The 25,251-nt window shown below is 39.5% G+C and overlaps 1 protein-coding gene and 1 long non-coding RNA gene across 3 annotated transcripts in view; one reads left to right on the top strand and one right to left on the bottom strand.

Moving 5' to 3' along the window:
* Positions 1 to 593: 593 nt before the first annotated feature.
* Positions 594 to 25,251, bottom strand: part of LOC143265336 (uncharacterized) — a 61,402-nt gene continuing 36,744 nt past the window's right edge. For both annotated transcript variants that reach the window (XR_013039761.1, XR_013039762.1), the window contains exon 6: positions 594 to 939. This is a non-coding gene — a long non-coding RNA (uncharacterized LOC143265336). The remainder of the gene's footprint in view (positions 940 to 25,251) is intronic.
* LOC100875146 (LIM/homeobox protein Lhx9) lies at positions 683 to 23,384 on the top strand. The gene is made up of 5 exons (XM_003700951.3): positions 683 to 960; positions 6,906 to 7,079; positions 8,322 to 8,554; positions 17,838 to 18,073; positions 19,610 to 23,384. Exons 1-5 carry the CDS (start codon positions 683 to 685, stop codon positions 19,862 to 19,864), a joined length of 1,176 nt encoding a protein of 391 aa, XP_003700999.2. The 3' UTR covers positions 19,865 to 23,384.

The following is a 25,251-nucleotide window of genomic DNA, read 5'->3' as shown; positions in this document are numbered from 1 at the left end:
ATGGAGATTACTACTTTTGGAGGATAGACAAGGTGTTTGTGGATGGAGCTGCTTCTGGAGGAAGGTTCTCGCTTTTGGATGGTCCACCAGGTGTTTGCGAATGGATGTACTGCTTCTGGGTGACAATTCTTGCTTTTGGATGGTCCATCAGGTGTTTGTGGATAGAGGTCCTACTTCTATATGAAGGTTCTCGCTTTTGGATTAGAAACAAGGTATTTGTGGATGGGTAGGTTGCTTCTGGATGAAGATCTTGCTTCAGAATGAGAAGCAAGGTGTCTCTGCCTAGAGGTGTTACAACCTTGTGCATTCTAATGACCATAAATAATTATTCAGTGACTGAACAACTAGTCAAAATTTCATCACTAGTCCTTGACTACTCTAAGTCTTCATAAAACGACAGTTCCAATAAAAAAGTAAACCTTGATATCAAAATAACCTTGACATCTCTAAGGACCTACCTCAAAAACATTATATGATACCATATCTAACCTTCCAACCTCCTCCTGAAGACACTCATCGTATCTCTATAACCAAATCTCAAAACATATCTCAATTCATCGTATCTCTAAATCTCAAATATGTCCAAGGCACAGTTAAACGACAATCATTATACAAATGAATATATTTTGAAGTGAAGTAAATTTGTGGAATACAGAATGCGTAGGTGGCGGTTGCACTTGAGATGCTGAAGGAAGTTGGCTGTGGTAGCAGCACACCCCCTCCAGGGGATGGTGCCATCAGCAATCGACAGGTCGGCGCTGGAGACAACAGCAACAGCGACGGAAACCTCGGATGTGGAGGATGTGGCAGAGAGATAGCTGAACGATGGTATCTGAGGGCTGCGGATCGTGCGTGGCACTGTGGTTGTTTACGCTGCTGCCATTGCCGGGTGCCTTTGGCTGCGGAGCTGACGTGCTTCGCCAGGGACGGAAATATTTACTGCAAAGAGGATTATTATAGGTGAGTAGTCATTACTATTGATCAGTATTATTTATTATAGTGTTATATTAGGTTCTTTAATTTTGGAACACTGTAGTTTCAAATTTTCTAATAGGGTACTCTGAAATATTCAAGTCTTATAATGCCATATAGTGGGATTTTCAAATGCCATATAATGAGATTTCCAAAGATCCAACTCTCAAACAACCCCTCACCAGATATTCGCGCGTGGAATTAGCAAGCCACCGCGAGGAATTAATGGAAGACATCGAGGTTCCCGGTTCCCCGGCTTCCCGTTTCCAGTATTTATTGGGGTATCCCCGAATTTGCATAGGAGCATCCGGTCCGCTCAAAAGTTTGCCCGGACCACACAAAATGTCTACTAATGGCCAACTCCGAGGGCCGCTGGCTAGGAAGCCTGAACCGGCACCTGAAATTCCACGCGGTGATATACTCGCCGCGATAAAAACACGCGGTCACGATTTCCAGAGCCACTGGATGACACTTCGTTTTTCTCTGTGCCGCCCTTTTCGATCGATCGATCTCTCTTTATCGTTGCGATCGTTCGATCATTTCCGGATGATAATTTATGTGCTTGTCACATTTTTATTTTTTACACTGAAATGTTTGTGAAATGGGGGAAGATTTTGGAGAATTCTTTCATTTTTGTTTTACTATTTTATTATTTCGGTATTTGGTTGCTTTGGTATTTCATTATATTACTATATTGATGTTTTATTATACTATTATTTTAGTATAGTAGTGTTTCACTGATCCATATAGTTTACTATAGCACTACATTACTATACTACTACACTATTACACTACTATATTTACTATACCGCTGTACTTGCTACTTACTATACTACTGTACTACTGTACTTACTATACTTACTATACTACTGTACTACTGTACTTACTATACTACTGTACTACTGTACTTACTATACTTACTATACTACTGTACTACTGTACTTACTATACTTACTATACTACTGTACTACTGTACTTACTATACTTACTATACTACTGTACTACTGTACTACTATATTACTATACTGCTATACTACTGTATTACTATACTGCTATACTTACTATACTTACTATACTTACTATACTACTATACTTACTATACTACTATACTTACTATACTTACTATACTTACTATACTTACTATACTTGCTATACTTACTATACTTGCTATACTTACTATACTTACTATACTTACTATACTACTATACTTACTATACTTACTACACTTACTGTACTACTGTACTACTGTACTTACTATACTTACTATACTACTGTATTACTATACTGCTATACTTACTATACTTACTATACTACTATACTTACTATACTTACTATACTACTATACTTACTATACTTACTATACTACTATGCTTACTATACTTACTATACTACTATGCTTACTATACTTACTATACTTACTATACTTACTATACTACTATACTACTATACTACTATACTACTATACTACTACATTACTATACTTACTATACTACTATACATACTATACTTACTATACTACATACAACTATACTACTATACTACTATACTTACTATACTACTATACTACTATACTACTATACTACTATACTACTATACTACTATACTACTGTTTTACTATGTCTTTATTCCACAATGTCAACCACTCTCCACTATCTGTAAACAATGGTTGATACAACCATACAACAATAGTTGATACATCATAAATATCGTACAGACTATCTAAAATGTATTATTTCAGTAACTATGTCAATTCCGAACGAGTGAATTCTTTGTCGAAAATATGAATTCGAAAGTTATCAAAGGTCTCTTTGTAAGCGGAACAGTAGCGATCCATCATTTCTTCGATGTCCCTTCAACGTGCTGTCAGAAAATCGTTTCAAACCTCTGTCTTCACCCAAAATAATTGAGAGCGTGCCAGAATCTGATCTGTCAGGTATTTGCGTCGGACTTTGAGCTAATTGTAACGTTTCAACGAAACTGGCACACGGTTATTTCTATGTGGTGATAAAAATAAAATGAAATTAATTGATTGATGGAAATTTGTGGAATTTAGGGAATTTGGTAATCTAAATCGTGAAACTGAGGTTGAGATTTCAAACTTTAAACAAGTTCCATTCAGAAATTTAAACTATTATCCATGAATCAAAATGCGGAAAGTAAATGCTAAAATTTGTAAAGGTAAATGTCTTAATTGTTTTAAAGACGCTTCTCCTCCGACGCTACAAACGATCGCTTATTGTGCACGCTAATTACAGCAGCATTCGTCGAAAGGCGTGTATTAAGAAATTAAAATGTAAATTTCGAGCGAATAAAATAAATGGAGTTGAATTTAATCGTTACATAAAATGGTAATCAGCCACGGTGAATCTGTTATCGCGTTTTTTGCCTATGAAAACCGCATTCTCGTTGCAATTCAAAGTGCAGTTAACAGATGCGACAGAGAAACACTCGTTGCATAATTCTCCGTATCGAAAACGTGTGAACGTGCTTTCTTCTCGTCTGCTTCCTTTTTTCCTTTCATCGAAATCGTTAAATTGACGAGCCTCGACCACTAGCAAGCGTTAAATATTCAATCCTTTATGAATTATTCCTTTCCGAAGCATTCTTGCGCAACTTCTTCAAAGCTTTACTGCTCGTGAATTAATCAATGATGAAAGTGGAAACTCGTTCGGGGAAATTTTTCCTTCTATTCGCGCGTAAACTTGTCCTTCAATTTTTTACTTCTGCAAATTGTGCGTTTTGGGTCATTTTGGCTCGATCAATGTATAATATTCAGGACTAATTAGTGCAACGTTCAGAGCTTCAATTCAGAATAGAAAAAGTTCTGTCAGAGATGCTAACATATCTATATAAATACCGTCGATATTCCAAAATATTAGAACCGTGCAATATGTCCTATGGACCATATGTACTGCAGTCAAACCAGGAGCTGGCGCATAGGAGGCGGACCCAGGAGCACCCATGGCCCCGATTGGTCAGAATAGATAAATGGCCTTGCACGTATTTTCGGTATTGGTTCCGTCACTAAAAATTCATACAGAACATGTCATTTAAGACGTTACGTTCTGTCAGAGATGCCAACACATCTAAATGAACACCGTCGATCTTTCAACGTGTTAGACCTTGCTACATGTCCTGTGGACCATACTGCAGTCAAACCAGAGCCGGCGTAGGCTGACCCAGTAGGACTATCCCAATTGGTCAGAATAGAAAAATGGCCTCACACGTATTTTCGCCGGTATTGCTCGCGCACAATTGAGTGAAAGAACAAGTCAGGCAAACGTTTCGAGTAGTCACTATGGAACGTCACATGGGACTGTTCTACGGTGGGCGTCCCTTAAACCTGGCTCCACGCGCCAGGAACAGGGTTGTCTACAGTGCATACCGTAGTCGAGCCAGGAATTGGTGCGCGGTGGCTGAGCCAGGTTTGGAAGGACCCAATTGGTCAGAAGAGAAATGCCTCACACTTTCGGTATTGGAAGTCAGGCGAAATTGACAGGCTATAGTGCGAATTGCTGCGGTTATTTGCAGAAATGGAAGGGATAAGCTTGCTGCACCATACGCCAGCTCGTGGGTTGGCATCTGTGTATCCGATTTCTCGATTCACAAAAATGAGGTGATCAAGTTTCTAATTCCCTGTGATCATAGTCTAATCAACCTCTCATCGACGGGAGAGAATAATTGAAGGGAACAAAGGGTGGTTGGGAGATTTTTCAGGCTCGTTAGCGAGGGAAGATGAAACGTCTTTGGGACACGTGTCATAACGAGTGCAGCTTCGACTTTCTCTTACTTCTCAACGTTACTCTGTTATCAAAATACTCTACCTTTGAACATATATTCTTGAAAATTAGAAACAGAGTTTCACAAGGGTAATATCATGGTCACTGATCGAGTAATTCGTTGCTCGATGCACTATAAGTTTACAATTCCTTACTCGATTCCAATAATGATTATGTTTTGTAGAGGAAGTATACTGTTCTTAGATAAAATATCATTTTAATAGACGACGCTAGTTTTCCTTAAATGTAAAAAGTTCCGTTACTTTTCCAACATACTAAGAGTGTAGACCTAACTGTAGTTACAAATCAGAATCAGACCAATCTAAAAATCCCAATACACCCACCATTTTCCTGTCGATACTAAATGACACACGATATTCCGGCAAGAGGGTGTAACACCGTAGACCTATCCCATACGCTTGTTCCCGCAGGCAGTTGGTTCGTTAGAGAAGAATACAAGTAGCTCCCCCCATGCAATATGCAACGATCCATATCCAGGCCAAACCCCTTTGTCTCTATTTGGATTTCGCGCTTCGGAAACTGTAACGTTCGCTTCGATCCAGCGATACCGGGGTCCGCGAGGAATCCCCTAGGCGTAGCCCCTCGGACACCCTGTTCCGGTACGTTATGGTGGCAGCGGTGGAAGAAAAAATTCGTGCAAGGGGAACGGCATTGTTCTCCGATTTTGGTTCGAGACGACGGTCACGAACAACGGGGCTCACGTGCACCATGGCATCGATGATTCCAGAGGATTGCGATCGGTGATTTTGTAATTAGGAGATTCTGGGAAGACTGGGAATGAGGAAGGGTACTTGGATTCTGGTTATTTTTTGGTTTTTGGGATTTGAAGGTTTGGGGAGATGGTGTTAGATATTTTGGGATTTGGGGATTTGGGCAGATGGTGTTGGGAATTTGGGGATTTGGGGATTTGGGGATTTGGGGATTTGGGGAGTTGAGGAATTGGAGATTTGGAAATTTGGGTATAGGAGATTTTGGTGTTGGGGATTTTAGTGTTGCGAATATTGGAATTTTGAAATTCTGGAATTTTGGAATTTTGGAATTTTGGAATTATGGAATTTTGGAATTTTGGAATTTTGGAATTTTGAGAACTTGGAAATTTGAGAATTTGGAACTTTAAGAGTTTAGAAATTTGAGAATTTGGAAATTTGAGAGTTTGGAATTTTGAGAGTTTGGAAATTTAAGAATTTGGAAATTTGAGAGTTTGGAAATTTGAGAATTTAGAAATTTGAGAATTTGGAAATTTGAGAGTTTGGAAATTTGAGAATTTGGAAATTTGAGAGTTTGGAAATTTGAAAGTTTGAAACTTTGAGAGTTTGGAAATTTGAGAGTTTGGAAGTTTGAGAGTTTGGAAATTTGAGAATTTAGAAATTTGAGAGTTTGGAAATTTGAGAATTTAGAAATTTGGGAATTTGGAAATTTGAGAGTTTGGAAATTTGAGAATTTAGAAATTTGAGAATTTTGAAATTTGAGAGTTTGGAATTTTGAGAGTTTGGAATTTTGAAAGTTTGGAAATTTAAGAATTTGGAAATTTGAGAGTTTGGAAATTTGAGAATTTAGAAATTTGAGAATTTGGAAATTTGAGAGTTTGGAAATTTGAAAATTTGGAAATTTGAGAGTTTGGAAATTTGAAAGTTTGAAACTTTGAGAGTTTGGAAATTTGAGTTTGGAAATTTGAGAGTTTGGAAATTTGAGAATTTAGAAATTTGAGAATTTGGAAATTTGAGAGTTTGGAAATTTAAGAATTTGGAAATTTGAGAGTTTGGAAATTTGAGAATTTGGAATTTTGAAAATTTGGAAATTTGAGAGTTTGGAAATTTGAGAGTTTGGAAATTTGAGAATTTTGAAATTTGAGAGTTTGGAAATTTGAGAATTTGGAAATTTGAGAGTTTGGAGCTTTGAAATCTTGGAACTTTGAGATCTTAGACCTTTGAGAATTTAGAAATTTGAGAACTTGGAATTTTTAGAAATAGAAAATTTGAAAATTTGAAAACTTGAGAATTTGAGAATTTCAAAATTTGAGAATTCAAAAACTTCAGAAATTTTTAATTTACTACTTCCAAAAGTTCTCCCCTAAACTTGCCTCTCTATTCTCAACCACCCATAACTCAATATCGCATTAACTTCTGTCTCCAGGTTGTTCGCCGTATCGAGATGTTCTCGATGTCGAGCCGGAATTTCCGCCTCCGAGCTGGTGATGCGTGCCAGGGACTTGGTGTACCATGTAGCCTGTTTCACGTGCGCCTCCTGTGGAACCCCACTGAACAAGGGCGACCATTTTGGCCAGAGGGACGGTCTGGTTTATTGTAGGTGAGAAACAACCAGCCCGAGTTACCATCCTCCGAAGGCCGTCTCTTTGTTATCAACGAGTTTGATGACGAGAGTGACAGAAACACGAGGCGCGTCGACGTTTAGAACAGTACTTTTATCGATTACCACGTGCTTATCGGAGATGTCTTTAGAGAATTAGGATCGAGTCGAGGGCTCGACGCGCGTTCTCGTTTAAGGGAAAGACGCGGTGCCTCTCTGGTCGATTGGGTTGATCCTCGATTTTGCGATTGGATGAGATAATTTCTTGTATCGATAATCTACTGGTTCTCTAAATTCTTGTATCTCTAAATTCACGTATCGTTAAATTTCCGTATTTTTAAATTCCCATATCTCCTAATTCCCATCTCTCTAAATTCCCATATCTCCTAATTACCATCTCTCTAAATTCCCATATTTCCTAATTCCCATATCTCTAAATTCCCATACCTCCTAATTTCCATCTCTCTAAATTCCCATATCTCCTAATTCCCATATCTCCTAATTCCCATATCTCCTAATTCCCATATCTCCTAATTCCCATATCTCTAAATTCCCACATCTCCTAATTCCCATATCTCTAAATTCCCACATCTCCTAATTCCCATATCTTCAAATCCCTATATCTCCTAATTCCCATCTCTCTAAATTCCCATATCTCCTAATTCCCATATCTCCTAATTCCCATATCTCTAAATTCCCACATCTCCTAATTCCCATATCTCTAAATTCCCACATCTCCTAATTCCCATATCTTCAAATCCCTATATCTCCTAATTCCCATCTCTCCAAATTCCCATATCTCCTAATTTCCATATCTCTAAATTCCCATATTTCCTAATTCCCATCTCTCTAAATTCCCCTATCTCCTAATTCCCATCTCTCTAAATTCCCATATCTCCCAATTCCCATCTCTCTAAATTCCCATCTCTCCAAATTCCCAAATCTCTAAATCCCCAAATCCCCAAACCTACCAAAAATCCCCAGATAACCCAAGTAACTCCACAGCAAGCAAAAAGCACCAGTCCGCTGTCGCTCCCCAACAAAAAAGAAGTCTCGGTTCAGTCGACTCAATCGCTCGGATCGATCGTATCGATCGGAAAGCGGCGTGGCCGATCGTCTGTCTCCTCTCGCGAGCGAGACCGTCGCGTTCGCGCGTTCATCGAACTCGGAGGATAACGCAGGGTCGCCACTGAAATACTCGACACAGCAAGGTTCACGAATGACGAGCTGGTCGGTCCCAAGACCCCACTATGAGTTGCTGTGCTGCGCGGGTGATTATGGGAGCGCAGCCAGCAACATCGAGGACATCGGATCCCCGGGGGTGTCGCCGCTTCCGGCTTATTACAGCGCCGCCGAGCAGAGTCCTATCGCCACTTCCGGCACGGTGCAGAAAGGACGACCCAGGAAGAGGAAGCTGTCCGAGGTCACCGGCTCCGAATTACCCGTCACTATGAGGCTCGCTGCTGGTGCTCTTGGTGAGTTCTCTCCTCACTTCTATTCCTGTTCTTACTATCTTCACATTCTATCTTTATTCTTGTTTACATTGATAGTCGCTGACATTGTCATTCGGTCGCTGACATTGTCAGTTGGTCACTGGCATTGTCATTGGGTCGCTGACATTGACATTCAGTCGCTGCAACCCGTAGCCCGCACCTTATACTACGGTTTCGGGGGTAAACAAATAGAAACCTTTTGGTTCAACACATTTATTTTGATTCCTGCCTACATACAATCTACGACTTACTCAACTAGCTTATTAATGGTCGCATACCCTTCGGTCGTAAGGATGCTCGAGTCGAGACGCATTTCGTAGCAGCGCTGCTCAAGGCACTCCGCAGGGTCGATCAGGGGACTCGGGGAGGAAGCTTCCATCGGGTGTCACCATGGTGGGGGATTATTGGGCAGGGCGAGCGATACGGCGGTGTTATCGGCGGACGACTGCGAGAAGCAACTTCGTCCGTCGATCATCGCTGGGGCTTCGGAAATTGGGACTTAGGGATGCGGGTATGGAACCAGCTCGCTATCCCTAACATCAAAAATGGGAGCTCGTCTCCGCTTTCTGCGTTACGGTCGCAACCGTGTACGCTGAGCGGAATCGTGTCCGCCGTGCGCGGCTCGCGGCCGCGTATTAATAGTCGCGGGGGACCATTGTCATTGCGAGAGCGACAATTCGCGGCTGGCCGCCTAGTGGCCGCGTGCGGAGTTCGCGAGTCGCGGCGCGGAATTCGCGGCCTTACATTCTCGTTTACATTTTCATTTTTATTTTGTTTTCGATAACTTTTGATTGTGGGTCTAATGGGAGGCGTTTGGGAAATGATTTTTGGGAAGGGAAACTTTGATCTTGAGATGAATATTTGGAGGGAAATTTGGAAATTCGGGGAGGTGGTCGTTTGAAGGTATTTACGGATTTCAACTGGTGCGTACAGGAAATTGAACAGTGCACATACATGACTCTTGTTGCATAAAGATAGTCACATATGTACATAACATGTGACAGTAACATATGTACATAACATATGACAGTCACATATGTACATAACATATGACAATAACATATGTACATAACATATGACAGTCACATATGTACATAACATATGACAATAACATATGTACATAACATATGACAGTCACATATGTACATAACATTGACAATAACATATGTACATGGACATATAACAATCACATGTGTACATAACATATGAAAGTCACATATGTACACTGGTGTGTACAGAAAATTGAACAGTGTACATACATGACTCTTGTGTCATACGAAAGACTAATTATTTACGTAGTCTTCAGTTACTAAATATTTTTTATGTCTATCTCTGTTTATGTCTGTCTTTACTGACTGGAATTGGGTTAGTCAAAACTTGTAAAAACTTGAAAAACAGTGTAACACTGTATAAAGTATTACACTGTAATAAATACTGTAATAAAGTCTCCTCTCACATGTCAACTTACCAGCCACACATACTTCTATTTGACTTAATTATTTGTCAAAACTTAGAAAACAACGCAATACAGTCGATTACCGTGTAACAAGGTAACAGCTCGAAAGAAGTCTCACATCACATGCCATCTTACCAGCCATACATACTTCTGTTTGACTTGACTATGTGTCAAGACTTGATAAACAGTGTAATGCAGTCGATTACCGTGTAACAAGTTAACAGCTCGAAAGAAGTCTCATCTTACACGCCAACTTACCAGCCACACATACATCTCCAAAAGTAGAATACTGCAGTACTATTAGTAATATACAATGTTTAGTACAAGTAGTATAATAGTGTATATTAATTATAAAGTGTAGTAAAGTACATTTCAACCAAAATACACTAACGAAACATAACCACGATTCTAAAGAATGTATCGACGTATAAATTCTGACCAGAATTCCTCGTCGAATTTCGCCTGTCTATAATTGATCCTCGACAAGGGCCTCTTTGTCCTGCTCCGCTGGACATGTGCCAGCCGTTCAAACGGTTTTCCTTTTCGAGAGCCGAATAAATACGCTCCGTCGAACGTGTCCGTCCTCGCGTTTTAATTGGCGTTTAAACGTGCCGGAAGACTCCTCAATTCCTATGGAAAGTTTAATAATCGCGGAACACCGCGAGTTTCGCACAAAGTAGCCCCGTGCGATTTCGGACGACGCCTCACCGGTTATTTCGTTAGAGGGGCAAGAATTTACGATCAACGGCCATAAAATCGGACAGAGATGCCCGCGTTGCATGCTCCGTCTGGGAACCGGCCGACTGCCTCGCCTCTTATTGCCTTTATATATAATTGGGACACTTTTTGCCGAAGACGGTTCCCTTCGAACTATTCCGTCTGGACGTTCGATGAATCGCTGGAATTGCGAACTCGATAACGGTCCCTTCTCTAGAAAGGACACTTCGACGGCTTGAAAAATTGATTTCGATGAGGAAACTTTACTCTTTCAAATTATTTTGCTTTGGTTTTAGAGGTAGTATATACAGGTTAGGTATATGATGGTTACTGAACTTTTTAAATTTAAGAAAAACCAGCGCCATCTATTAAAACAATATGTTATCTGAAAGTATATCTTCCATTTTGTCGAGCAACGCCGCCATATTGTTCATCGACGTCCCAGCTAGAAATTTCTCTGTATAATAATAGCACTATCTATTAAATATGTTGTCTGAAAACAGTATACCTCCCCTACAAAACACAATAATTATTGGAATCGAGCAACGATATGTAAACTTATAGCGTTTAATGCGACAGAACCTTTCGTCACCGTGTCACAAAATCACGGGCGAGCGCAACAAATTGCTAGCGTTGAATATTGCGAGGATCTTATCAAAACAGCCAGACGAAACTGTACATTCCTGGAATCAATCGTAACTAGTGACGAGACGCGGTGCTTCAAGTATGAACCTCGAACAAAGCGCCAAAGTGCTACGTGGAAATCTCCAGGCTCTCCAAAATCAAAAAATTGCGATTCCAGAAGTCCCTCGAGAAGACAATGTTAATTTGCTTTTACGATTCTAAAGGAATACTTCGGGAATTCGTTCCATAGGGACAAAATGTTAATGGCGAATATTATCTGGGTGTTATGGAACATTTGTGGAAGATCGTTCGTGTGAGGCCCGAATATCGAGCGCCGGGAAGTTGTTTTCTGTTGCATGACAACGCACCATGGTGTACATGCTGCATGCGAAGTACTTAACACTACATACCGTAATATTTTTAATACTTTTAATATTAACCTGATGCCAAAAATTTATTAAGAAATCTTGTAAATAACAAGTAAAATATTACACAATATAGTTGCAAACACTGTTTATATTTTTGAAGTGTACTGCAAAAATGCGGCGGCCATTTTGATTACTTCTCACGCGGACCGTCAAGTAACTCTATCGCTGGCAACCACGTAGTTGTCACGTGACTACAGTCCTCCCAAAAGCAACATGAAATCACCATGTCCTAGAATTGAAATACTATATCATTCCTATAACCTAGCACCCATCCACCTCCAATCCGATTTGCCTCGAAGTCCAAATCCTCGCAAGCCCCGGCAAATGTTTGCAGAGCGAACGAGCCATTATGCTCATTGCTCGGCAAATAATACAACTCCCTTGATTCTAGGGATGAAAAAAGGAATTTTGAGATAGAGAGAGGCGAGCTCGCAGGGAGCACGTGTTCCCATGGTTTTAAGAACCGCGTCTGAAAGTGCAGCACACCCCCGTTTACCATCCGGCCCAATTATCCCTCTGGCAACCCCTTCCATCCCTCGTTTCGCGTTCTTTCACCACTGCCAATTACACGTATTTGCGTACACGGGGACGCGGAGAGGCGAGACTATGGATTCTTCTGAATTCTTTATTGTTTCGACTCCACGGCGGAAGGAACAAAGGGGCCGCGCTTTTTTTACCCTTCTCTTCTTGCCTCGATCAATACTACGCGATCGAAAGAAACATCAATATTTACTGTTACTCGGATACTATTACATCTGTCGTTTCAAGAGAAGTTTATTGAGATATATTATGTTATTCAAGTACCCTCTGATGCTTGTAAGCTTCTTTGAAATATTGCGGACACTTTGGTATTTTGTCTATGGACAATTAAAAATCCTCTTATTAGTATGATATACTCTTACTTGTCCTTGATATAAATTTGTCCACAGACAATTAAAAATACTCCTACAGAGATCCTCATACTTCTCCTCTTTGATATAAACTTGTCCACAGACAATTAAAAATCCTGCTTCAATAGAGATTTTCTTACTTCTCCTCCTTGATATTAACTTGTCCACAAACAGTTAAACAAGTTCCTTCTACAAGGATGCTCCTCGTCCTTTACTTACAAGAATCATCCTCCTCCTCTTTGTTATAAATTTGCCCACAAACAATTAAAAATCCCTCTGTTACAGTTTCCAATAAATGTCCAATAAGTTTCTCATAATTGTCCTATAAGATTCCATAATTGTCCCACAAATATTCCACAATTGTCACATAAGATTCTATAATTGTCCCACAAATATTCTATAATTGTCCAATAAGATTCCACAATTGTCTCACAAGTATTCTACAATTGTCTCATAAGATTCCACAATTGTCCCACAAGTATTCCACAATTGTCCCATAAGATTCCATAATTATCCCACAAGTATTCCACAATTGTCTCATAAGATTCCACAATTGTCCCACAAGTATTCCACAATTGTCCCATAAGATTCCATAATTATCCCACAAGTATTCCACAATTGTCCCATAAGATTCCATAATTGTCCCATAAGTATTCCACAATTGTCCCATAAGATTCCATAATTGTCCCATAAGTATTCCACAATTGTCCCATAAAATTCCATAATTGTCTCACAAGTATTCCACAATTGTCCCATAAGATTCCATAATTGTTCCACAAGTATTCTACAATTGTCCCATAAGATTCCACAATTGTCCCAAAGTATCCCAAATTGTCCCACAAGTATCCACAAATGTCCCATCACCCATTTTCCCCGAAAAGGTCACCGAACCCGATCGCTTTCCCCGAGAGCCGCTCTATCAATAAACCAGCTCTGCAAAAGGCATACGCAAGTTTTTACGCGTAGCTGGCCTGGTTCCCAAGCGGATAGAGCCCGCAGGGCAGATCAGGTGGACGCGGTTTTCGTGGTTCAAGAATGAGATTACAATTTGTCAGGATCGGGCCAGAGGGCGAAATCGCGGATGGCACTCGGCTGCGCAAGAAAAGAGCCAGGCGGCATTATAGTGTTCCTGCCGGCCATTTCTGTAGCCAGTGGCCACGTATTGGCCACGGCAGCATTCTTTTCCGGCCAGATCGGCCAATCGATGCATCTCGCCACCGATACCCATCTGTCACTGTCCGGCCCGAGCCTTTTCTCCGCTCGCGACCGCCGCGCCGCTTACACCGGGATGTCCGGTGAAATCGCTCGCATCGGATGGTCGGACTCTTCCGGGGGCAGGAGAGGATTCTGGGAATCTTTTGTCTTGTCAGTCGGAGAAACCTTGAGATGAATTTTCGATGCGATTGTCTGAGGTCGATGAGGGATTCATTTTGTTATACTTTTTATTTTAGTACAATTGTTTATTTTATTATGTTATTCATGTTGATTTTCATAACAATCAGACTTCATGTCAATAGTAATTTCAACAGCAATATTAATATCGATATCAATATCAAGTAATTTTTTCTGGACAAAGAAGCTTGTCTGCAAGATTGTTCATAAGGTGTCCTAAAAGTTGTTACAATTTTCGTAGAAAATAAAGTAAGGTCAAAAAGTGTCCCTCCTGATCAGAATCATTAGTCAAGCTACGTTATGGCAGTAGTCGTTACAATTTAATACATGTGTGTTATAATATTGTAGTCACTATAATTCTAGGTTATATCATCAGCAGTGTACTTCGTAGTATCAAACTAGCTGTAGTCCTAGTGCATACAGTCAACGATGTCAGTTATGCTGCCTATAGTCCTAGCACATAACCTCAGCAGGGTGCATTATACTACCAAAATGACTATAGTCTAATACATAACCTTGACACTACTAATATACTACCAAAATGTCTATAGTACTATTACATAACCTTGACAGTATCAGTTATGCTACCAAACTGCCTGTAGTCCTAGTACATAATCTCAGCAGGGTGCATTATACTAAAATGCCTATAGTCTAATACATAACGTTGACACTACTAATATACTAATAAAATGTCTATAGTACTGTTACATAACCTTGACAGTATCAGTTATGCCACCAAACTGCCTATAGTCCTAGCACATAACCTCAGCAGGGTGCATTATACTAAAATGCCTATAGTCTAATACATAACGTTGACACTACTAATATACTAATAAAATGTCTATAGTACTGTTACATAACCTTGACAGTATCAGTTATGCCACCAAACTGCCTATAGTCCTAGCACATAACCTCAGCAGGGTGCATTATACTACCAAAATGACTATAGTCTAATACATAACCTTGACACTACTAATATACTACCAAAATGTCTATAGTACTATTACATAACCTTGACAGTATCAGTTATGCTACCAAACTGCCTGTAGTCCTAGTACATAATCTCAGCAGGGTGCATTATACTAAAATGCCTATAGTCTAATACATAACGTTGACACTACTAATATACTAATAAAATGTCTATAGTACTGTTACATAACCTTGACAGTATCAGTTATGCCACCAAACTGCCTATAGTCCTAGCACATAACCTCAGCAGGGTGCATTATACTAAAATGCCTATAGTCTAATACATAACGTTGACACTACTAATATACTAATAAAATGTCTATAGTACTGTTACATAACCTTGACAGTATCAGTTATGCCACCAAACTGCCTATAGTCCTAGCACATAACCTCAGCAGGGTGCATTATACTAACAAAATGGTTATAGTCTAATACATAACCTTGACACAACTAATATACTACCAAAATGCCTACAGTACTGTTACATAACCTTGACAGTATCAGTTATGCTGCCAAACTGCCTATAGTCCTTGTACATAACCTCAACAGTATCACTTATACCACCAAAAAGCTTATAGTCCTAGCACCTAACCTCAAGAGTATCCATTATACCAAAAGCCTATAGTCCTAATACCTCCACTAACAGTAATACTACTAAAGCCAATATAATCCTACGTAAATTGGATCCTAACCTAACCTAACCACATTCACCACATCCACATCAGTAAACTTTCCGTATCCAAATCAGTAAAATTGACCCAAATCCCAGCTCAATAAACTCTCAAACTTCCACCACGAATCAGAGCCACGGCGCCCTAAAAGCCAGTTCCCAGGAATCGCAGCGCTCGGTTTTTCCATCTTAAGGGAAAGAAAAATGGCGGTGTCGTTCACCCCGGCAAAACGAATTCCAACGGCGGTGTGGCCGTCCACGGTTCTCGGTTCTTCTCTTTTCTGGATCGCGAGCCACGGACAGAGAGAACAGCCCGTCGTCCGTAGGGAATGGAAGTTCGGGACAATAAACAGTAATGGCGGATACGTGCACGGGGATTTACTTCTGGCCTGGGTTGCCCCGTTCCCTTCCACGGCCCCGTCGCTTGCTCGCCGCCGCCGGCTGTCCACGAACGTCGTCGCTGGAACCCGTTCTTTCTCTCGATTGAATTCAATGGTTACCCTCGTCGTCTTATTTATTGGATGCGTTCCTTCGCTCCGGCGGCGCGCAACAACTGCAACTTGCAACGGCACCGAACGGTTGCGCCGATGTCCTTCTGGTCGACGCGACTTGCCTCCTTTTATTCCGACGCGGTTACGTGCCCGGAAATTCGTTTGACGTGAGATTCGATCGGACGCGGTTTTCGAATGTTCATCACCTACTCTTTCAGGACACTTTGCGGTTTCGTAGGAATTGATTCGAATTACTAAATGTTTGAGCAACGGAGTATCGGAGATTTGAGTGGTTATTGATCTGCGATAGGTATCTGGGACATAGAGGCAAGGATGTGGAGATATAGGGATGTAGGGAGATATAGGGACGTATAGGGAAATATAGGGATATATACCATATAGGGAAATGCAAGGTTGTGGTGCTATAATAATATAGGAATGTAGGAGCATAAAGACAGGGCTGTATACAGATATAAGTACTATAGATATGATAGATATGATAGATATGATAGATGTGGGAGTTATGATGGTTATGGTGGTTATGATGGTTACGATGGTTATGGTGGTTATGATGGTTGCGATGATTGTGATGGTTATGATGGTTATGGTGGTTTTGGTGATTACGATGGTTATGGTGGTTATGATAGTTATGATGGTTGCGATGATTGTGATGGTTATGATGGTTATGGTGGTTATGATGGTTACGATGGTTATGGTGGTTATGGTGGTTATGATGATTATGATGGTTGCGACGATTGTGATGGTTATGATAGTTATGGTGGTTATAATGGTTGTGATGGTTGTGATGGTTATAATGGTTATAATGGTTCTGATGGTTCTGATAGTTATGGTAGTTATGCTAGTTATGATAGTTATGTTAGTTGTGAAAGTTATGATAGTTATTCTAGCTGTGAAAATTATGATAGTTGTGGCAGATATGGCATATGTATATAATAGATATAATAAATGTGATAGGTCTGATGACAGATATTATGTTAAATATGATGGTAAATATGATGGTAGACGTGATGATACATATGATAATACATATGATGATAGATATGATGATAGATATGATGATAGATATGATGATAGATATGATGATAGATATGATGATGCATGTGATGATGCATATGATGATGCATATGATAATGCATATGATGATGCATATGATGATGCATATGATAATACATATGCTGATACATATGATGATACATATAATGATACACATGATAATACATATGCTGATACATATGATGATACATATGATGATGCATATGATGATGCATATGATGATACATATGATGATACATATGATGATACATATGCTGATACATATGATGATACATATGATGATAGATATGATGATACCTATGATGATACATATGATGATAAATATGCTAACAGACACGATGATAAATCTATGAACCTACTCATAAACCAACTTAAGAATTTAATATCAATATTCACCATAAGAATATCAACATCCTAATTTCACTTTCTCATTCCGTCTGTATAACTCATCTGAATCTCGATGTTACGCAAACAATTTTTTTCTCTTTTTTTTACCAAAGAACCAATTAAAAAGAAGATAGTAGTACCCGATGAAATAGGGTATTTTGTTTCAGAACTCCTCCATCCTACCGAGCTGTCGTCGTCCATGGAATCGTTGGCGGCGTACGAGGCGTCTGTCGGATCGCCGGGGCCCGTGCATCAGAGCCAACGAACGAAACGCATGAGAACGAGCTTCAAGCACCATCAGTTGCGAACGATGAAGAATTATTTTGCTATAAATCAGAATCCGGACGCGAAGGACCTCAAGCAACTGGCGCAGAAGACGGGCCTCTCCAAGAGGGTGCTTCAGGTGGGAAATAAATTTCGTTCTCGATTTTCGTCCGGCGACGTTTTTGCACGGATAACGAGATCTTTTTGCTGGGTGTTCTTTTTGTTTCGTGTTGTTTAAGTTTATTGTGATTTTTGGGAGATCTTTCGTTAAGGTTGGTGATGAGTTTTAGGTATTGTTAGGTGGATAGATATGTGGATAGATATGTGGACATATAGGTGGACATATAGATAGAGATATGTGGACAGATATGTGGACATATGTAGCTAGAGATATGTGGACAGATATGTGGACATATGTAGCTAGAGATATGTGGACATATAGTTAGGGATATGTGGACATATGTAGCTAAGGATATGTGAACATATGTAGCTAGAGATATGTGGACATATGTAGCTAAAGATATGTGGACATATGTAGCTAGAGATATGTGGATATGTAGTTGGAGATATGTGGACATATGTAGTTAGAGATATGTGGACATATGTAGCTAAGGATATGTGAACATATGTAGCTAGAGATATGTGTGCATATGTAGCAAAACATATGTGGACATATGTAGCTAGAGATATGTGGATATGTAGTTGGAGATATGTGGACATATGTAGCTAGAGATATGTGGATATGTAGTTGGAGATATGTGGACATATGTAGCTAGAGATATGTGGATATGTAGTTGGAGATATGTGGACATATGTAGCTAGAGATATGTGGATATGTAGTTGGAGATATGTGGACATATGTAGCTAGAGATATGTGGACATATAGCTAAGGATATGTAGACATATGTAGCTAGAGGTATGTGGACACATAGCTAGAGATATGTGGACATATGTAGCTAGAGATATGTGGACATATGTAGCTAGAGATATGTGGATATGTAGTTGGAGATATGTGGACATATGTAGCTAGAGATATGTGGATATGTAGTTGGAGATATGTGGACATATGTAGCTAGAGATATGTGGATATGTAGTTGGAGATATGTGGACATATGTAGCTAGAGATATGTGGACATATAGCTAAGGATATGTAGACATATGTAGCTAGAGGTATGTGGACACATAGCTAGAGATATGTGGACATATGTCGCTAGAGATATGTGGACATATAGCTAGAGACATGTGGACACATAGCTAGAGACATATCCATTATAACTATAGAGGTCTAAAGATGTGGAGAATATCTTCAAATTTGCAGAACTAGAGATTAGGATGACTTCAAGGTTAAATAGATAGGGATATGATGTGGATGTAGTTCACCTAGTAGTTTACTATAACCTAGGGACCTAAATGTAGAAAAATACTGTCATATATCAAGCTACCTAGGAGCCTAAGAATCCACAAGGATCTGATGTGAAGGATATCTCCAAATTTGAAGATATCAGTCTCCCTATATGAATCACCCTGTATCTATAACCTATAACCTCACCTAACCTATATACCCATAACCTATAATCCTACAACAGTGTAATTTGGTCAGAGGAACCCAGAATTACAAATCAAATAGTAAACATGACCCACCAAGGCCAAGAATCATAGGGTTCTGCTGTCCCAGGTGTGGTTCCAAAACGCGCGCGCGAAATGGCGGCGGAACATGATGCGGCAGGAGGGCAACACGACGAGCAGCAACGTCGGTTGTCCAGGTACACCGGTCCCGTCGAACACAGCCGGTTCACCAAACGTGGGACCGGCAGCCAGCATCCTAGGGGACAGCAACAGTATGCCGTCAACCTCGATGGAGGAGCTGCACGCTCTTCACCACCTACATTCCGGCGTTTCCTCTCAGGTCTCCTTCTCCGATCTTTACTGACGACGGCTTGAGATGGAGGAAGACAGCTACAGCAGCCTTTCCAGCCATCTTGCATGAAGGATCCTTTCGGATCGACGCGTTGTCCTTCGGGAGAAACTACGTTCGCTTTACTTTTCGTTTCCTTCTTCGCGACGTTGATCGTTCGAGACCTTCTCTTGCGTTCCAGGCTCTCCTGGACAGCGCCGAAAACTCTGACCGAGATCGTTCTGGTGAGTAGTCGCGGGGAGTCTTTTTGGACGGAGGTTAGGTTAGGAAGATTTGTGAACTTGAAAATTAATTCAAGCTATGTGGTTTTGAATAAAATAATCGAGGGGTGGACACATGGAGGACAGTTAGGTAAAGGATATGGTACTTGTGTCCATCGTCCATTTTGTTTAATTAATATTAGCTAGGCAAGACTTGTGTCCATCGTCCATTTTGTTTAACTGATGCTGGGTAAAGAACATAAGACTTCGTCCATCTTGTTTAACTAACATTATTATGTTCATCCTCCATTTTGTTTAACTATTCAAGAATCAAAAGATCATAAGATCATATGTTGATCCACATGTTACCTATCCTTCACCTAACTGATCCTTCATATTTTACCTTAAGAAATAAATGACCCTAGAAACTTCAACGACTGTCACGTGGGTTATGTAATGTCTAAGAGTGGAAAGAGAAATATGGAAAGCGAATGTTCACCAGGAAGTTGATCGAGGCTCTAGATCTCTATGACCAGGCGAAAGCCAGCAACAGCGTTTCAGCTGCGACGGATTATGTTTAAGCGATCAGTGATAATAATCATAGTTCCATGCACATCCGAATTACCAAAGGTACTAGGCGATAGTTTGTCTCGTTAGCGAGACCGCGAGATCGTCACCGCGGACAGGAAGATGGCGGACTGCGGAACGCAAGATGGCCGACTGCGGAACGCAAAATGGCGCGTCGATTAATATTTGTTGCTATAAAAAATGAATGAAACGTGCTTACAGTAAAATTAAGGTGCGTTTTGCCCTCTGCCCGCGGTAACGAGCTCGCGAGCTGCTTCGCTCCTCTTCTTTAGTCGAAATCGAGTTACGATAACATTTTTTGATAACGCGAGTAGCGATATACGGACTAGAGAATCGCGAACGAACGACAGGTGTGTGGTAAAACGGCGTTCCTCTCCTCGTGCCAAAAATATACTAAGATGCGAATTTCTCTTCCTCTTTTTTTATAATGCCCAACGAATCCAAAGTCGATGGCGATTTCATACACGAAATTTTTTTTTTTATTAATTTAATAAATACGCGTTTACTTGCTGGTGTAAGAGAAATTTTTTTAATTAGAAAACCATGGTTTTTGGATTCGATTGAGACATACATGTTTGACCACTGACGGACACAAAACGTGTATATTAAACGAACACGCAAATTCAAGAAATTTCAAGGATAAAACTTATCTGGGTTTATATGTTCAATTTGTATTAAATGACTCTTTGTTCAAATTATTACAATTATTTATAAATTTAATAAATAACCCTCCCCATTACAATTATTTATAAATTTAATTGTTTACAATAATGATAATTTATTTTGTTGCTACGTAATTAACTATTAACTAGTCAATACATTAAAATAGCAGGGACAAGAGAATGATAACAACTTGTTCAGAGATCTTTTCACGTCTGTAGGTCCTTTATTTTCCGCTACAGTAGAAATCAAATAAATACCACAAAATGTGTGCTGTCAACCCACGAGTTGGCGCGTGATTTTGAATCATTTTGACTATATAGACACTGTCGATCTTTCAAAATATTAGGACCTTGCAATATGTCCTATGGACCATATGTACTGCAGACAAACCAGGAGCTGGCGCATAGGAGGCGGACCCAGGAGTACCCATGGCCCCGATTGGTCAGAATAGATAAATGGCCTTGCACGTATTTTCGGTATTGGTTCCGTCACTAAAAATTCATACAGAACATGTCATTTAAGATGTTACGTTTTGTCAGAGATGCCAACACATCTAAATGAACACCGTCGATCTTTCAACGTGTTAGACCTTGCTACATGTCCTGTGGACCATACTGCAGTCAAACCAGGAGCCGGCGTAGGCTGACCTAGTAGGACTATCCCAATTGGTCAGAATAGAAAAATGGGCTCACACGTATTTTCGCCGATATTGCTCGCGCACAATTGAGTGAAAGAACAAGTCAGGCAAACGTTTCGAGTAGTCACTATGGAACGTCACATGGGACTGTTCTACGGTGGGCGTCCCTTAAACCTGGCTCCACGCGCCAGGAACAGGGTTGTCTACAGTACATACCGTAGTCGAGCCAGGAATTGGCGCGCGGTGGCTAACCCAGGTTTGGAAGGACCCAATTGGTCAGAAGAGAAATGCCTCACACTTTCGGTATTGGAAATTAGGCGAAAATGACAGGCTATAGTGCGAATTGCTGCAGTTTGTCAAAATGTAACTGTAAGGCTTCTTTTCTCGCGCGCCAACTCGTGGGTTGGCATCTCTATACTTCTTTGTACCATACAGTTTTATATACAGCGTTGTTGTAGTTTGCGAATTTATCAAAATAAACACTCCGGGATAAATACCATTATCCCGAAAAGTGCTCTTAAATGCCCAAAAGTTGTTAATTGTTGCATAAACTGTTAGTTCATATGGAGGTTCAGATCATTTTTTAATATTCCCGTTTTAATCCGCACGTAAATTAATTCGAGCATATAAACCCAGTTGTTTCGAGAGCGAATGTGTGGCAAAGTGATGGAAAATCGAAAACGATCCAATCGACATGTACGTGAAATGATTCCTACATTTTCAAGAAATTTATTTGTAACGAACGAACTTATAATTTTTTATATAGTAGAGATATTTAGCGATGGGACACTTTTTTAAAATATACAGGATGTTTCAAAATTGTATGTGATCATTACTGTCAGACTCTTTAAGACTGTAAGATTTTAAAACTCTCTAAGACCGTAACACTTTATGACTCTTTAAGACTCTTTAGGACTCTAAGACTCTCCCTAATGAAACAGAAAAAAAATTAAACCTTGAACTCCAATGTCAAAGTTAACTTTGTGATTTTCCAAATTTTTTAATTTAGCTACTTCAACATTTCCTTCATACATCTTCATCAATTACAGAGAAGTACTATAACAAACATAATAATCATAGGATACAATTTTGAAACAACCTGTAGAATGACACATCACCCGAAATCAACTCGATTAATCTCATCGATAAAGGATCCAAATAAATTTTTCGCCTTTCCACATTTTGCAACACAAGAACCCCAAAAACAGCCACGACGATCGGCCAACCAATTAATTCGCATTTAGTCAGCGAAGTGGCAGAACAGTCGCGTGTTAGGCATGTGTAGCATAGCCATGATTCAATGTACGTCAGCGTCTTAAGAAACATAAAACGAAAAAAAAAGGAGTGAACCAATTATGTAAAACTGTATAGATAAAAATTAATGTGCTGCATTCGAGTGCGACTATTATCGTATAATAAATAGTTACGTACATCTGGACTTTGGAAACCATGATTTTTATTATTGATTACCTCCTATGTGTTGTTCCTCCAAATTTACCTCCTGTGGACAAACTGACCACATTACGTTCATTACATATTTCCTTTATGGGACTTTGTAAGGTTGAAACTTTCATAGTAAAAACTTTGGAAGGTTGGAAGTTTGCAATGATAGAACTTGGGTAGGTTCAAACTTTGTATGGATGCAACTTTAGTATGATTGAACTTGGGGGTTGACTCCGTGCAAATTTAAAACTTTGGAAGGTTAAAACTTTGAAAAACTGCAACTTTGGAATGGCAGAACTTTGGAAGGTTGAGCCTTGTAAAGTTAAAACTTTGGATGGTTAAAGCTTTGAAAGGTTGCAACTTTGGAATGATAGAACTTTGGAAGGTTGAAACCTTGTAATGTTAAAACCTTGGAAGGTTAATACTTTGGAATGATAGAACTTTGGAAGGTTGGAACCTTGTAAAGTTAAAACTTTGAAAGGTTAAAACTTTGAAAGGTTGCAACTTCGAAATGACAGAACATTGGCAGGTTGAAACTTTGCAAAGTTAAAACTCTGAAAGGTTGCAACTTTGGAATGGTAGAACTTTGGAAGGTTGAAACCTTGTAAAATTAAAACTTTGGAAGGTTAAAACATTGAAAGATTGCAACTTTGGAATGATAGAACTTTGGAAGGTTGGAACCTTGTAAAGTCAAAACATTGGAAGGTTAAAACATTGAAAGGTTGCAACTTTGGAATGATAGGACTTTGGAAGTTTGGAACTTTGCAAAGTTAAAACTTTGGAAGGTTAAAACTTTGGAATGATAGAACTTTGGAAGGTTGGAACCTTGTAAAGTTAAAACTTTGGAGGGTTAAAACATTGAAAGGTTGCAACTTTGGAATGATAGAACTTTGGAAGGTTGAAACCTTGTAAAGTTAAAACTTCGGAAGGTCAAAACATTGAAAAGTTGCAACTTTGGAATGATAGAACTTTGGAAGGTTGGAACTTTGCAAAGTTAAAACTTTGGAAGGTTAAAACTTTGGAATGATAGAACTTTGGAAGTTTGGAACTTTGCAAAGTTAGAACTTTGGAAGGTTAAAACATTGAAAGGTTGCAACTTTGGAATGATAGAACTTTGGAAGTGTGGAACTTTGCAAAGTTAGAACTTTGGAAGGTTAAAACATTGAAATGTTGCAACTTTGGAATGATAGAACTTTGGAAGTTTGGAACTTTGCAAAGTTGAAACTTTGCCATGATAGAACTTTGGAAGATTGGAACCTTGTAAAGTTAAAACTTTGGAAAGTTGAAACTTTGAAAGGTTGCAACTTTGGAATGATAGAACTTTGGAAGGTTGGAACTTTGCAAAGTTAAAACTTTGGAAGGTTCAAACTTTGGAATGATAGAACTTTGGAAGGTTGGAACTTTGCAAAGTTAAAACTTTGGAAGGTTCAAACTTTGGAATGATAGAACCTCGCAAGGTTGGAACCTTGTAAAGTTAAAACTTTGAATGGTTAAAACTTTGAAAGGTTGCAACTTTGAAATGATAGAACTTTGGCAGGTTGGAACTTTGCAAAGTTAAAACTTTGGAAAGTTGGAACTTTGGAATGACAGAACTTTGGAAGGTTGGAACATTGTAAAGTTAAAAGTTTAGAAGGTTAAAACATTGAAAGGTTGCAACTTTGGAATGATAGAACTTTGGCAGGTTGGAACTTTGCAAAGTTAAAACTTTGGAAGGTTAAAACTTGGGAATGATAGAACTTTGGAAGGTTGAAACCTTGTAAAGTTAAAACTTTGGAGGATTGAAACCTTGTAAAGTTAAAACTTTGGAAGGTCAAAACATTGAAAGGTTGCAACTTTGGAATGAGAAAGCTTTGGAAGGTTGAAACCTTGAA

Source organism: Megachile rotundata, chromosome 11 (genome assembly GCF_050947335.1).
Source record: "Megachile rotundata isolate GNS110a chromosome 11, iyMegRotu1, whole genome shotgun sequence".
Taxonomy (NCBI): domain Eukaryota; kingdom Metazoa; phylum Arthropoda; class Insecta; order Hymenoptera; family Megachilidae; genus Megachile; species Megachile rotundata.
This window is presented reverse-complemented; position numbering and strand designations above follow the sequence as displayed.

Coding starts and splice junctions, on each gene's coding strand:
- LOC100875146 (XM_003700951.3), top strand. CDS start 683: ATGCTGAAGGAAGTTGGCTGTGGTAGCAGCACACCCCCTCCAGGGGAT. Junction 961..6,905: donor TGCAAAGAGGATTATTATAG/GTGAGTAGTCAT, acceptor TTCTGTCTCCAG/GTTGTTCGCCGTATCGAGAT. Junction 7,080..8,321: donor GACGGTCTGGTTTATTGTAG/GTGAGAAACAAC, acceptor GTCGGTCCCAAG/ACCCCACTATGAGTTGCTGT.